At 38.6% G+C, this 15,988-nt stretch overlaps 1 protein-coding gene across 1 annotated transcript; it reads left to right on the top strand.

The window, feature by feature from the left end:
• Positions 1 to 532: 532 nt before the first annotated feature.
• Positions 533 to 14,979, top strand: LOC116502852 (hepatic lectin-like). Its single transcript, XM_032208809.1, has 6 exons — positions 533 to 639; positions 4,313 to 4,414; positions 6,231 to 6,305; positions 6,719 to 6,870; positions 13,833 to 13,945; positions 14,606 to 14,979. Exons 1-6 carry the CDS (start codon positions 597 to 599, stop codon positions 14,769 to 14,771), a joined length of 651 nt encoding a protein of 216 aa, XP_032064700.1. The 5' UTR covers positions 533 to 596; the 3' UTR covers positions 14,772 to 14,979.
• The last annotated feature ends 1,009 nt before the right edge of the window (positions 14,980 to 15,988 follow it).

The raw sequence follows: 15,988 nt of genomic DNA, 5'->3' as shown, positions 1-15,988 counted from the left end.
TTAGTCAATTACATTATTATTTTTTTCCAAAAATGCTTAAGCAGCAAACCATGACTTTCTACCTATGTGCGCCTGCCTTTACAATTGTTCTGAAATTATTGTAATGCAAATTACAATAACGAGCTGCCTACTGCTATAACAGTGAATACATTGGTCAATATTACATTGACGTCTATTCTATTCCAATCAGTTTTTTGTGCTAGTCTTAATACCGGAAATGTGTGGGATTCTTTGCTTGTTTACAGTTCGTTGTCATCAGTTTTATTAATCACTGGTCTTGCTCTTATGAAGTTGGTGGATGAGAACAAAGTGTAGGCTTTTATATAATTAAGGAAAACCTGATGACATTAGCAGGATTCTTTTAGTTCTCCCATTCATTATATATAGGGACATTGTGATTTTGGTGCAAGGAGTAAGTTTTGAAAGGTGGCTATATTCTAAAAAGAGATGAGCAGAAGGGCAGGAAAGCTAAGAATCATCCTGAGCTAATATTTAACCATTATTTATTTATTCTTTAGAGCAATTTCAGCAAAACCACAAAGTCCCTATTTGGGGAAGTGTTTCCAAATAACGCAAAAGGTGCACAGCTTTCCAAGATGGATGAAGAAAAATTTGCAGATGATTTCCGGACATATAAAGGTATCAATATATCTTCCCATTCAAGATGTAGTGTATTTCTAAATGAGATATAGACTTATCCTGGAGGATCCCTTGCTTTCCTATCAAGCTTTTCTATAATCAGCTTTTTGTAGCCTCTTTTCCAAATGACTCAAGAAATGTGTTGTGTGGCAACTAGGGAATTAAACATTTTTATGACAATAACTGATAGAAGTTTGTCTGGTGCCTATCCAGTTGCCTTTTCAGCACTGGGTAAAAATCTTCCTGCTTTTAGAATTCTTTTATACGCCATACTTCAGATGACTTTCCTGCTTGATATGAAGTTTCATATTTTATGTTCAGAGTTCCTTCCTTAATTTATTTTTCCACACATAATCCCATCTTTCTTTTCCTTTGAAAGCAACTAGGTTTCAAATAAATAAGTTGCTTGAAGTGAGACTTCCAAATTCCCACTTATCTAAAGTATTTATTTATTTGCCGAAAAATAACAAATAGGTTCTGTAGATAGAAATATCTGAAGAAAAACGAGGGGTGACAGCATTCAAGCAGTGGCATGAATGGGTTTTTTTTAATGGCATGTTTAGACACAACAATTCCAAACTGCATCAAGAGTTTGTAGAGCAGTGGCAATCGACTTTAGATTTTTGCTCCTACTAATCCCACACAATATGATTTGGTACCCAGGTATCCTCAGGATTCCCTACTTTGGTTAATACTGGCCTGATCAATTAGCTCTAACAGGAAGAAGATATTGCAAATCCCACATCGAGAAGTTCAGGGAGCTGAAGTGAGGCGGTGCTACATTTCTGTAGCATTGCTGACATTGTGTGTATAAACAACTCTTTCTCACAATCTTAAAATTTGTAGACCTCATCCCCAGAATTCAACAGCCAACAATGCTGGCTGGAAAATACTGGGAATTGGACTGAAGTTGCTACGGTTGAGGAATATTGGTATATAGAGTAAATATGATTACCTTGACGGAGATATATAGGAACTGTTACCTAGGCAAAAGAGACTAAAACATTGGTTGAGTGCTAAACTACGAGATAACATTCAGAGGCAGCTCAAAGCAGACATTCCTCCCTAATTCAGTAAAACTGTAAAAAGGAGGAAGCCGCATAGCAGTCACTCTCAATAAAAAATAGTTTTAGCCTGTGCAGTCTAATTTAACTACTAAGGTTGACCCTGAACAACAGTCTCCCCATAGAAATCAAACTGACTCCCTCTGTTGGTGCTTCAGAAACTCTTCAAGACCCAACTGTTTCAAAGAGCCTTCCCTTAATGTGAACATTACTATTCTGTTTTTATTTCTTTTGTAGCATACATTGTACAGGAATGGAGGCAAATATATATTGTACAATTTCAATTTTTTGATTGTTTTAAAAGCTGCTTCTTGATATTGTGCATGCTTTGACTTTTAGCTATTCTGTTAGCTGCCAAGGGACTTTTTTATTGCAGTAGCATAGGAGTATCTTTAATATACTAAAGGTAAATAATGTGGTCCTGATGCCGATTAAGGATGCCATATATTTTACATTGACCAAAAAGGCTTCATTCAGCCAGGGGAAGAGTTCTTCCGGTGTAGATAACAGCAAAATAGGTGATCTAGTTGAGGCAATGGAACTCTGTTATTAATCATCATATCCCAGCCTTGAGTTGGATAAGCATAACTATGATTTGCTTTTTAAAAGCCATTTGGGCAAATTGCTAGTTGTTTTGAAAAGCTTTGCTTGTAGATTGAAAATCTAGCTAGCTAAAAATGTACTACTATAGAATGAGGCCCATTTCTCCTCCTATGAAAATTCCAGTAAGACAGTCAATAAGGCATTTATTTATGTTGGAAGAAATGTCCTTCTGGATTCAGTTCCAAGTGGGGGAAAAGACACTGGAAAGATGGAGGCTGCTTGGAGAGATGGTTTAATGGTGAACAGGGTCAAATGACTTGAGCTCCTGAACAGAAAAGGGGGAATCACATGCTTCCAGATATTGGGTGAAGGAGAAAAAGAGACCAGGTGCTGAAAGTTCCTGGTTTTATGCCCTCTCTGGCCTTTGATCTTGAGCTTGTATTCTGATTGATTGTCAGACCCCCATGGGGGCCATGCAAGGGCAATTCCGGAGGCTGTGAGTCCATGTTTGGTTGAGCATTGCTTCTTCCCAGGTGCCCTGTGGTGAGATGGGTAAAGGGCTAATACTACCATGCCTTAATCCCATCACTCTGGAGCTGAAGGGGAGATCTTTCTTATGTGGAACTGAGGGATCCAGGCTTTTTTAAAATGGCCCATTGACAAAGGTGGGAGTTATTAAGATTGAATCTGCTTCCTGCCTAAAAACATGTTTCTCCATTTCTCATCCAGGGAAATATAATATTCTGCCTTTTCAATATTTCCCAGGATATTTCATTTTTCTAGGAGAGTGGTGGCCGCTAACTTCCTACATTTACTTACCATTAGGACAAATAGGACTGGTTTCGGTTGCAGCTTTGTGCACATTTCCAGATCACTGCAAGTTTCAGCAGAGCTGAATTTTTGAACTGTGACTTTCATGTTTTGCCATGGAAAGATGGCCTGTTAACTTTCATTTTAGTTCATTTTTCAGAGTGGTTTAAAGGTGTGTTGAGCTAGTATGACTCCTGACAACCACCTGTACCAATTCCTGAAGTTTTCTTAGTGTGGTTTTGGAAGTGCTCTTGCCCTCTTCACAAAGCTGACACAGGACGATTAACACAAGGATACCCAACTAAAGCAGGACTAGGACTCACATTTTCCTGGTTTCTAGCTTGATGTCTTAACCACCATATCAAACTGCCTCAATTTTTAGGGTAGTGTTGCAAAAAGAACTTGTTATAAAGTTCTAACTTCACGGGGAACTTCTAGGGAAGGTGATTTAAACACACATCTACATACCAGGGGTGAAATTCAGCAGATTCTGACAGGTTCTTGAGCACCGGTAGCGGGAATTTTGAGTAGTTCAGAGAACCAAGGTTGAGAAACACTGCCATAGCCAATTCCCCTGATTTTTCTGTCTTACCAACCATAAGAGATGAATCAATCTCACAAAAAGTGAGGAAAATGAAACTTTGTTTACAAAATTGAAATGATACAATATGAAGCATAATTTGCAAAAAAATTTCATTTTCATCTCTAAATTAGTGATCATGGGGGAAGGGCAGCTTTAAAATTATTTTGTGTTTATATGACAAATCAAAATGGCTTATTAATGGCATATCCCCTCCCAAAAAATGAATAAAAAGAAAATAAATCTTGAGCTCAGTTTGAAATTGAAATAAATTTGAATTTGAAATACTGTCTGCCCCCTATTTTATGATGATTTTTTAAAAAAAAATCAAGGACATATACCAACTTACACTTAATTTCCACTTGCTTTTCTGGTATACCAAGAGTTTGGAATGCAATTTCCAGCATGCTGTTAAAAATAAGCCCCTTAACCTAAAGCCCATTCTAAAAATAAATGAGAAGACCTTTATGGAATCCAGTTGGTCTACAAAACAAGGTCTGTAAACCATTTATTAATGAAAGGTTCATTCTCCGAATTGTTGAAATAAACATAAGGTTTCTGAGAAAGCACATAGCTTAGGCCAATTCTCTTTTTTGCTGTAAGGAACATCCACAGAAAATCCTACTCGTTAATTGGATAACATTTCTACATTTTCATTCTTTCCTTTCATGTAAAGGAGGAAGAAACCTGATCCCAAGATCATTCTTTCCAATTTATGTGCTATTGGGTCTCTCTTATTTGCTAATTCTCATTGGCTATGCATTGTCCTTCTCCAAAGGTATGTTTTCTTCCTATATGTTTTGCAATATTTCATGTAATAAAAGAGGGGATTTCTAAAGAAAGCTGAGAAACTCAGAGCAGGTTTCCAGTTTATTCTCTTTGATTTTTAGCTCAAATGGCCAGAAGAATATTGAGCAAGATGGAGGATCTTTCTGGTAAATTAGGTGTAAAAGGAACACTGGATAAATTTGCAGCATTGAGCTAAAACAGTCTTTCTCAACATTGTATCTTCCAGCTGTGTGATACTCCCTGCACAATCTAGGGATCTTGGGAATTGTACTTCAATAGATTTCAGGAAGGCTTCTTAATACAGTTAGTCCTTGACTTAAAACCATAATTGGGTCCAGAATTTCCATTACTAAGCAAGGCAATTGTTAAGTGAGTCACACCTGATTTTGTGATCTTTTTTGCTATGGTTGTTAAGTGAATCATTGCAGTTAAGTGAATCATGTGGCTGTAGGAGCCAAGGTGGCGCAGTGGTTAAATGCAGCACTGCAGGCTACTGCTAGATCAGCAGTTCAGCGGTTCAAATCTCACCGGCTCAGGGTTGACTCAGCCTTCCATCCTTCCGAGGTGGGTAAAATGAGGACCCAGATTGTTGGGGGCAATATGCTGACTCTCTGTAAACCGCTTAGAGAGGGCTGAAAGCCCTATGAAGCGGTATATAAGTCTACTGCTATTGTTATTGCTATTGCTATTGTTAAGTGAATCCAGCTTCTCCCATTGACTTCGCTTGTCAGAAACTGGCTGTGAAGGTCGCAAATGGAGATCACATTATCCCAGGATGCTGCAGCCATTGTAAATACATGCTGGTTGCCAAGTGTCCAAATTTTGATCACATGATCATGGAGATGGTTCTGAGTGTGTGGACCAGTTGTAAATCTCTTTTTTCAGTACCATTGTGACTTCAAACAATCCTTAATTGAATAATTGTAAATCAAAGACTACCTGTAAGCAGCCTCCTGGCTTTATAAACTCTGAAGGCCTCTCTGGTACTGAGATGGAAATGAAGGCATGGTTTTGAGGAAACTCAGACATGGAATCTAAGGTTAGATCAGTCATTCTCAATCTAGAGCAAGGGTTCAAACTCACAATGTCACGTTGTCATCATGGGACGTATTGCGACTTTCCCCCCCCTTCATTAAACTGGGGTGGGTGTGGCCCACACATGATGCATCCCACCCACAGGCCACGAGTTTGACGCCCCTGATCTAGAGCCTTCCCGTTATATTGGATTTTAATTCTCAGTTGCTCCAGATGGGACAGCCAGATCAGACAATCTGGGCAGTGGTGAGTTGCAGGCGGTACGCCCCGGTATGGGTGTACTGGAGCCTACCCGGAGCACCAGGTACCATTCTGGTATGATGCTCCGGAGGGCCCACCCACCCGCCCGAGTTCCTTACCTGTCCTTTAAAGCCTTCGGCACTTCCATTCATGCGCATGGTGTGTACAGCACCTGCGCGACACTCTGTTGAGCAGCTAGAGTGCTGCGGAGGCTTGCAGAGGCGTCGCTGGCAGGTACGGCGCATGTACGTGCCGCATGTGTGTGTGCCCGCACCGCACACTTCCATGTGGACGCCGACGGGCCCATTCCAACCGTACCGGTTGGAACGGAAACCGGAACCCACCACTGAATCTGGTCTAAAGTGGGCTTTATCTGCTTGCCTTTTCTTCCAGGAAGATTCCAAAGGGCCATTAGTAGCAGTAGTGACCAGAATGAAACAGTTCTACAAGTGAAGCTTCTCTTCTGATTACAATTCTGTTCTTACTATAAAAAATGACATGAATTTCTTTCCCTTCCTTTACAATATTAGTCTCAACAATTTCATCCGAAGTCAACAAGATGGCAATCAATGTTTCAAAGGATCATTTTGCCCATGACTTTCTCTGTAAGTTTCTCTGTTTCCCTTTCTGGTCTCTACTTCATGGGGCAATTCTGCTCCAGGGTCTTTTTTTTGGGGGGGGGGGGGACAATTCTGCTGCAGGTCAAGAAACAGTACTGCAGTGGTTCCCAAACTTGGCAACTTTAAGACTTGTGGACTTCAACTCCCAGAATTCTCCAGCTAGTTCTTCTGGCTGGAGAACTCTGGGAGTTGAAGTCCACAAGTCTTAAAGTTGCCAAGTTTGGGAACCACCGCAGTACTGCTTTAATGCATGTCTCTGCAGGACATATCTAGCTTTGTCTGTGCAGATTGTTTTTATCAGTCCTTATCATCAGAACAATCTTCTTGCTTTTGCATGCATTGTCAAGCCAAGCCAGTATCAATTTTTGACTTTATTTTTTTTCCCTCCTGTTACTCAGTGTTCCCGTGTGGTGCTGATACTAGACAATGGGAATATTTTGGTGGAAAATGTTACTACTTTTCCCTGAAGACAGTTCCTTGGAATGAAGCCAAGGCAGACTGTGAACGCAAACAGTCACGGTTGGCCATCATTGATAATCTTGGAAAACAGGTAAGATGGGACACCTACAAATGTGATGTAAACTTTCTTCCCAGGACATAACAAGCACAGAAAAAGCTAAGGTAAAATTTGTTTCCTATCTTGTGTGCCTTGCTCTGGTTCAGATGGCATTCACTTCTAGAGTTTATAATGTTATGCAAATTGGCAGGTCTGACTTGGTGAAAAATAAAAGAAGGAATCTGGGTTTGTCTTAATAAGTCAAATGTGTTTATTCAGCTGAATAAAGTTGGATCCTCCTAAAGGTGGAGGAACAGAGTGTGAGGCAGATATATATACATTTCTTTGCTTTCACTTAGTTACATAAGGGAAAGCTGGCACACAATAGATCATAAGGTGTAGAAATATAGAAATTATAAAAATAGTCAAGCATGCCTTCTGTGGTTTTGGTCACAGACCTAACCCCTAGGCTACAGGTTTCCCGTGAAACTTTCCTTAGCCTCAAAGGTCTGCTGAGGCCTAAACTTTAGCCTTGCCATCTTAACATTTGAGCAATCATCAAATTCATCAGATTCCTGATCAACAATAAGAAGTAATTTGGACTTCCTGGGAGGAGCCTGCTGATGGTGGCAGCTAAAAAATTAGCTGCCTCCGAATTCCTGGTCACGTATCTGTTTAGATGATCATCCATCTGACGTCTTAACAGGTTTTCTTATCCTTCAGGCAAGAAGGGAAGAAGAATAGTTTTGCTGGCAAATGCCCTTCGATTTTTGCAGCTTTTGTGCCTGCAGAGAGAGGGGGGCCAGCCCAAAGCAGAACGGCATCCGTGCTGGGAACTTCAAACTGCCTTGTGCAGTACAAAGTAGGTCTCCCCCACTCAGTTCAAAGCTTTGATTCATTTGATCTTAGCACGAGCTGAATCCGTTTACGTGGACATTAATTGTTTATCAAGATTTTAGCTTCTTTTTTTTCCTCTGAAAATCTATTTACTTAGAGGCTTTTAAAATGGCGGCGAGTAGGCTGGATTCTCCAGTAATAATGATTATCTTCTTAAACTTTTTGTTAAATGCTACAGAACTCTAAAATTTCAAAGGAGCGTCCTTATCACTTGTTTTACAATCCGCCAGCAGAAGCCTTCTAATTAGTTTCATTTTTACAAGACTTCAAGCTCTCATTAATCTTGCTTATCTGGAATTTAAATGGTGATGAATCTGCTGAACTGTCTTGTTACAATGCTTACTTTCTGAAAGTTTTGCCAAGCCTCAAATTTCAAAGTAAAGGGAGAAATTCAGCGTCTTTACTTATAGCTGCATAGTCAGGCAGCAGAGTTTTATTAATTGCTGGAAGATAAATTTTGGAATGGCCTCAAAACCAAATCCTAATTTGAAACCGTCGCCCTCTATTCCCAGGGGCACATCCCCAGTGCCTGGTACAAGGTTGCAGCCTCCACTCCCTACGCCCCCTGCTGGGGATTTGTTAACGAAAGAATTCTTCTTGAGTGAATTAAGTGTGGCACTTAATGCACAGACAATTAAAATGGAAGATAAACTTAGAGATCTTAAAGAGGAGATAAAACAGGAGATAAAAGAGGAGGGAAAAGAGGAAATAAAAGAAATAAAAGAGGAAATTAAAGGTGAAATAAAAGGACTTAAACAGGAGTTGTATGAGAAAATCAATGCCAGGGTTGTTAAAATTAAAGATGAAATGCTGAGACTTGTAACTGTATTGACAGAACATGTTTCTGGAATTGAAGATAGTCTAGAGGATCTTAATGAGGCTAATACCAACTTGACATTGAAAACAGAGGTGATGGAACAAAAAGTGGAAAATGCTGAAAAAGAAATTATTATGATACAGTATAGACAAATGGAGTTCGCATTAAGAGTAAGGGGGCTGCGTGAGGAGAAACAGGAGAACCTGAAACAGATTCTATCAGAAGCCTTTGACCGCCTGGTGGGAAGACCAGGGACCAACCTCGACTGGCAGATTGACAAAGTTTATCGCGTTAACTCTTGGGTGGTAAAGCAGAAGCAGCTTCCTCGAGACATCGTTATATACTTCACTACAAGAGAGCTTAGAAATATGGTACTACAAGAGTCTTATAACACTAAGCTTCAAATTGGTGGTCAAGACCTGATTGTTTTGAAAGAGATACCACCTCAAATGTTAAGAGCCAGGAGAGACTACGCTTTTTTAGTTGAAGAACTCAGAAATCGCCAGATACAGTATAGATGGGACGCACCATTTGGCATTATACTTAAACTTGATAGGCAAAGATATCGCCTCAACTCTGTATGTAAAGCCCGAGATTTTTACCATAATATTTTGAAGGCTGGATATCCTGGATCATCTGGACCTGGAGAAAGACCACAAGAAGGACAGGACAGACAGCAAACTACACAACCACCAGATAAGATGGAGCATCTCTCTCTTCTAGAAGCGCAAGGTGTTATGGAACAAAGACCTAGCCGCATGATTACTAGACGAATGGAGAAACAAGCTAAAAAGCAACAACATCAACAATCACCAGCCATTGATCAAGGAGCTACAATAACAAGTCTGGAAGCAGTGGGAGGAGCTAGGCCTAAGGTTAAACAGGCCATGCAGGAAGCTCTAAAAATGCTTCAGCCAACCAAAGATGACAACTAAGATTTTAACATGGAATGTCAATGGATTGAATTCCCCACAGAAGAGAAAGAAAATATTTCACTATCTCAAACAGTTTAAGAATGACATAATTTGTTTGCAAGAAACTCATATTAAATCAACTGATCAAAAATATTTGATTAACTCGAAACTTGGTCAACATTTTGTAGCTTCTGCTATGGAAAAGAAGAATGGTATAGTTGTATACTTAAGAAAAGACATGAAAGCTGAATTAATTGAAGCAGATCCCTTCGGAAGATATATCACTTTAGACCTAATCCTAGAAGGGAAAAAGATATTACTTTTGGGAATTTATGCCCCTAATCAACAGCAAGATGGATTCTATAGAAATCTTCATGCTAAATTAGTACAGTGGGACTATAGTTCCTGTATACTATTGGGTGATTGGAATGGTGTGATAGACACTAAGAGAGATAAGAAGACTTCTCGCCCAAATACTAAGATGCGAGCAAAGTTACCCAAACCTTTTTTTGACATTATGGATGACTTTGAATTGAGAGATATTTGGCGAGAAAGAAATGCAGAGGAACATGATTTCACTTTCTTCTCTGATAGGCATCAATCCCTTTCAAGGATTGATTTTATACTAACCACTAATGATTTGCTTTCTAGGGTCAAGAAGACAAAGATTGCGGCTAGGGTCCTTTCGGACCATAACCCAGTTTGGATGGAGTTGGGAAGGGTAGTGCAGGCAAGAAGGTCTTGGAGATTGAATGAAAACTTATTTAGATATGAAAAGTATATTAATGATTGTAAAAAATTGTTATCTGAATATTTCATTTTGAATATGAATAAGGGTACATCTATGGAATTCGTATGGGATGCAAGCAAAGCGTATATGAGAGGAGTGCTGATGAATATAAATAAAACACATAGATATAAACAAGGGTTAAAACGAACAGAATTAGAAGAGGAAATTAAGATAAAAGAGTTGGAGTTAACAATGAACCCAGGCGATACAAAGGTTAAGGAAGCTATTACCATATTAAAATCTCAATTTGACATGTTGATCTCTGACCAGGTAGCCACTAATTTATTATATGCAAAACACAATACTTTTTGTAATGCAAATAAACCTGGCAGATGGTTAGCTTATCAGATTAGGAAAAAAAGGAAAACTCGAAATGTATCTAAACTGATTTACAGAGGGAAGGAGGTGTTTCAACAGGAAGAGATTCAAAAGGCATTTCGGGAATTTTTTACAGAATTGTATAAAGGGGATAAAATTAATGGTCTAGATATACACAAATATTTAGATAAAGAGAAAATACCTTCAGTTAGAGAAGAGCACAGGCAAAAATTGAATCAACCAATAACCTCGGGGGAAATCTTGCAAGTAATTAAGCAATTAAAGTTAGGGAAAGCACCAGGTACAGACGGTTTGACAGCGGTTTATTATAAAAATTTACAGTTAGAAATGGTAGAGCCTCTTAGAGAATTATTTAATATGATTCAAACGGAAGGTAAAGTGCCTCCATCTTGGAAGACAACCCTAACAGACTCTTTTCAAATTGGAAAAGGCACAAGACAGGGCTGTCCTTTGTCCCCATTATTGTTTATTATAACTTTGGAAGTATTGTTGAATAAAATACCGGGCTTGGATGGTCTAAAAGGGATCAAGATTAGGCAGCAAGAATATAGAGTGCGCGCTTTTGCGGATGATTTGGTCATAATATTGGAACAACCGCAGGAATCCAGTATGGTCTTAATGAATACGATTAATCAATATGGTCAAGTGTCTGGTTTTAAAATAAATTTAGGAAAAACCAAAATATTAGCTATAAATATGAATACTAAACAAAAGGAAGAACTAGGAGTGATGCTAGGATGTGAGGTAGTTAAAAAAGTCCAATATCTTGGAGTTAACATCTTAACTTCAAATGGGAAACTATATAAGCATAATTATGAACCACTTTGGCATAGTATACAGACAGATGAAAAAATGGGAGAAATTGCACTTATCTTTGTTGGGTAGGATAGCGGCAGTGAAAATGAACATCTTACCAAAAAATTTATTTCTTTTCCAAATGTTACCTATACTTTAAAAAGATGCAAATCTTTTAGAATGGCAGAAGGGTATCAACAAATTTGTATGGGCAGGAAAGAAGCCGAGGGTAAAGATGAAAATAATGCAAGATGTACGTGAGAGAGGAGGCTTGAAACTACCTAACTTAAAAGGTAGTATGTATATTATGATGCAGTGGCACTATCTATTAGTGATTGGACTCATTTAACTAATGATAGAATATTGAATATTGAGGGAATATTGAGGGACACGATCTGGTATATGGTTGGCATGCTTACCTGTTATTCAACAAAAATTTGGATAAGAATTTTAAAAGTCATATTTTAAGAAATGCTTTACTGCGGGTCTGGAAAAAATACCAATATAAATTAAATGACAAGATACCCATGTGGGCAATTCCTAGACATGCAATTGAAAATATGAATATAGCACAAAAACAGGATAGAATTACCTACAGACAGCTTCTTATCTCGGAAAGGGGGGTATTACAATTAAAATCTTTAGAGGTATTAAAAGAGAGCCGAGGTGGCACAGTGGTTAAATGCAGCAGTGCAGGCTACTTCAGCTAACTGCAGTTCGGCTGTTCAAATCTCACCGGCTCAAGGTTGACTCAGCCTTCCATCCTTCCGAGGTGGGTAAAATGAGGACCCAGATTGTTGTTGGGGGCAATATGCTGACTCTGTAAACCGCTTAGAGAGGGCTGAAAGCCCTATGAAGCGGTATATAAGTCTAACTGCTATTGCTAAAAAAAAAAAGAGGAGAATGTAGTTCAAACATGGTTCCAGTATGGGCAATTACAGGCTAGGTGGAAAATAGATCAAAAAACTGGTTTTATTCAAGTTGAGGATAATCTGTTTAAACAAATAAGAGATCAAAGCTTAATGCATATAAAGAGATATATAATGTATTAATACAGATGGATTCGGAAACAGATAGTTAAAGATTGTATGATAAAGTGGGCTCAAAACATTGAAGAACCAATAATGCTGGATACATGGGAAAGAATCTGGGTAAGAAATGTGAAATTTACACAAGCTCAAAACCTGAGAGAAAATTTTTATAAGATGTTCTATAGATGGCATTTAGATCCTAAAAAGCTGGCTTCTATGTATCCGAACTTACAGCCTAAATGTTGGAGATGTGGCTCTCTCGATGCTACATATTTTCATATATGGTGGACCTGCCAAAAGGTTAAGGCATTTTGGATAAAAATATGGTGGATTATGCAAAATACTTTAAAAGAAGGATAAAGTTTACTCCTCAGTTATTCTTACTAGGTATATGTACTGACTTTACAGTGGTAGAGACTAACTTGATTCTGCATCTAATAACGGCAGCAAGACTGTTGGTGGCGCAATACTGGAAGAAGGAAGACTTGCCTACAACTCAAGAATGGACATTGAAAGTTACAAACTTAGCCGAGATGGCTAAAATATCGGCATATCTTAAAGATCACTCAAATGAGAGATATAAACAAGACTGGAAAAAATGGATTGACTATATACAAAATAAATACGGGACCAAGAAATTCCAGTTAGCCTATGCTTAAGATCAGAAATGATTTAAATTGTTTAAAGTTAGTTCAGCAAGAAGAAGCTAAGGTCAATGTAGAATGTTATTAATTTCTTTATTTCTTTTTTTCTCAATAGATTTTAGACTGTGTTTGTTAGAAATCCATACCGTGTATGGGTTCTGGGAAGTCGGGGGGGGAGGAGGGGGGTTGGGGGGGAGGGGGGAGGGAGGGAGGGGTATATATTAGGCTAGACAAGAATTTGGTGGTAAACTAGAATTATTTTGACATACAAAAAATTGTACTTCGATGTCTTACTGATTGAGGAATGATGAAATGTTTGTCTTAAAAGAAATAAAACTTTTGACACCCCCCCCCTCAAAAAAAAACCTAACGCAGAAGGTCTGTACTTTTCCAATGGGGCTTTGGGTCAGTCATGTATATCCCACTGTTTTCCAGTATGAAACTTCAGAAACCATATGTAGGTTCAGCAGGGGATCTGCCAGATTGGGACTAGTTTAATATTAACACAATATCTATCTCTACACCATGCTCTGCAAGAATTTGGTGGTAAACTAGAATTATTTTGACATACAAAAAATTGTACTTCGATGTCTTACTGATTGAGGAATGATGAAATGTTTGTCTTAAAAGAAATAAAACTTTTGAACTTAAAAAAAAAAAAGAAGTAATTTGACCGCCATTTTTCTCCCTTCTTCTGTTTTATGTTTACAAAGGAAATAGCATTTAAAACTCTTATACTGCCACAGTCCAAATGCCATCATTCAAATTTCTTGGATTTTTCTCTTGCAGAATTTCATACAGACTCGGACCAGAAATGAACGTTATTGGATTGGTCTCCATGACCAACATACAGAAGGAGATTGGAAATGGTTGGATGGCAGTAATTACAGAAATGGCTTTCAGTGAGCACTTCCTCGTTGTTGTTGTTGTTGTTGTTGTTGTTGTTGTTGTTGTTAGAAAAGTTGGGGAACACATGGCTCTTCAACTGTTGCTGAACTTCACTTCCCAGCTGCCAAGCTAGCACTGTCAAGGTTGAGGGATATATTGAGAACTGCTATTCATTACCAATTGAATGGCTACCATTTGCTCACCCACATCATGAATTCAACTTCAATTCCATTTTTTCCCAATATCTCTGAATTCTGACAGGCAGAATAAGTGAAAGACTGGCTTCAAACATCATACCAAGCTATAAAATGATTTTATGTTGGCTTAATATGAACTCAACCAGCAATCACTCATAGCAACATAATGCCTCTAAACATCCTTTAGATTTGTAATCCTATAATCACAATCCTATAATCGCTAAAATAAGACACATAAATCCATTTATTTCCAGGGAAGGTGAATTGGGGTCTATACAGTTTAGGAAATCTATTTCACGGTGAGTCTGATGAGGAATTTTCACTCTCATTTAGAAACATTTATCAGTAAGATGTTTATTATATAGAAATGTTTAGGAAACAATAGCTTGATGGCTCCAGAGATAAATTTATTGAATTTGAGATTATTTTTTGACTATTGGAGATAAAAACATGCACCACCTCTTGCTTCCATCTCAGGAATTGGAAGAGAGGTGAACCCAACACTTACCAGGGTCGTGAGGAGGACTGTGCCCAAGTTTGGCTTAATGGTGAATGGAATGATTACATCTGCTCATCCGAAAGCTTTTACGTCTGTGAAAAACCCAGACCGAGCACACCCAAAGCTGCCTCAAAGCGGCCCTGAGCCTTGAAGCAAAATGTCTAGATACCAATTTGGGAGGAAAGACTGCAGCCCTCACATCATGACTGACAAAGAAGCACTACACTTTTGTTAGATAAAGATCTCGATTTAACATGGAAACAGTACCATATTGGTAGCTCTGGATTATCTGGCAATTTCTGTAGCTAAATCAAATTATGTATGTAAATTTTCTAAGCAATTGTTTCCTGCAATCTGGAGGAACCAAATACTAATCTATCCCAGAAATCATTACATAAGGGAGATAAATTTAATGCCATTGGGCATAATATAAATGTTCTTGCTATTGCTATGTCATTATACGAGTCACTGAATAATGTGAAAATATTAAACTATTTAAAAAAATCACTAGTTATACCTCATATTTGCACAATTGTAAATACAACCACAGGGGGAAGAAGATGATGCTGTTAAAATTACCAGGGTTCAAGCATTGTATTAAGACATATTTACTGTGTGTTACTGAATAAGCCACAGTTGACTTTGTACAACAGGCTACAAGCTAAGCCATAATGTATAAACTGTAACAGTTTATTACATGACATGCTAACACAAAACCAGTGGTGGGTTTCAAAATTTTTTAGAACCTCTTCTGTGGGTGTGACCTGCTTTGTGGGAGTGGCTTGCCAGCCATGTGACTGGGTGGAAGTGGCTTGGCAGTCAGGTGACTGAATGGGAGTGGCTTGGCAGTCATGTGACTGGGTGGGTGTGACCAACTTGTAAAATGTGGTGAAACTCACTTAACAGCGCTCTTGCTTAGCAACCAAAATGTTGGCTCAGACACTCTGGCATTTGAAGCACGCAAGTCTTAAAGCTGTCAAGTTACAAGACCCTTGCACCTCTAACCCTTTAGGGAAAAAAACCCCAGTGGTGTTCAAACTTGACAGCTTTAAGACTTGTGGACTTTAACTCCCAGAATTCCTCCTCTCGCTCTTCATCTTGATAATGTGCAGATGGGTGGTGGGGGGAGCTGGAACTGGTTCTAAACGGCACTGTAGATTTGTGGAACCTCTTCTATAGAAGAGGTTAAAACTGGCAGGAACCCACCCCTGCACAAAACCTAACACAGCACGTAATGGTTTAGTCATCCTGGCTGCTTCCTGTGTGATTTTGTACTCCAGATATACAAATGAAAGCCAAGAAAACACATTGTTTCTTAGACTGCAAAAGGCCAAAGTATGTATCAAGCATGAGTTAGGTTT

This window comes from Thamnophis elegans, chromosome 2, assembly GCF_009769535.1.
Source record: "Thamnophis elegans isolate rThaEle1 chromosome 2, rThaEle1.pri, whole genome shotgun sequence".
Lineage (NCBI taxonomy): Eukaryota > Metazoa > Chordata > Lepidosauria > Squamata > Colubridae > Thamnophis > Thamnophis elegans.
This window is presented reverse-complemented; position numbering and strand designations above follow the sequence as displayed.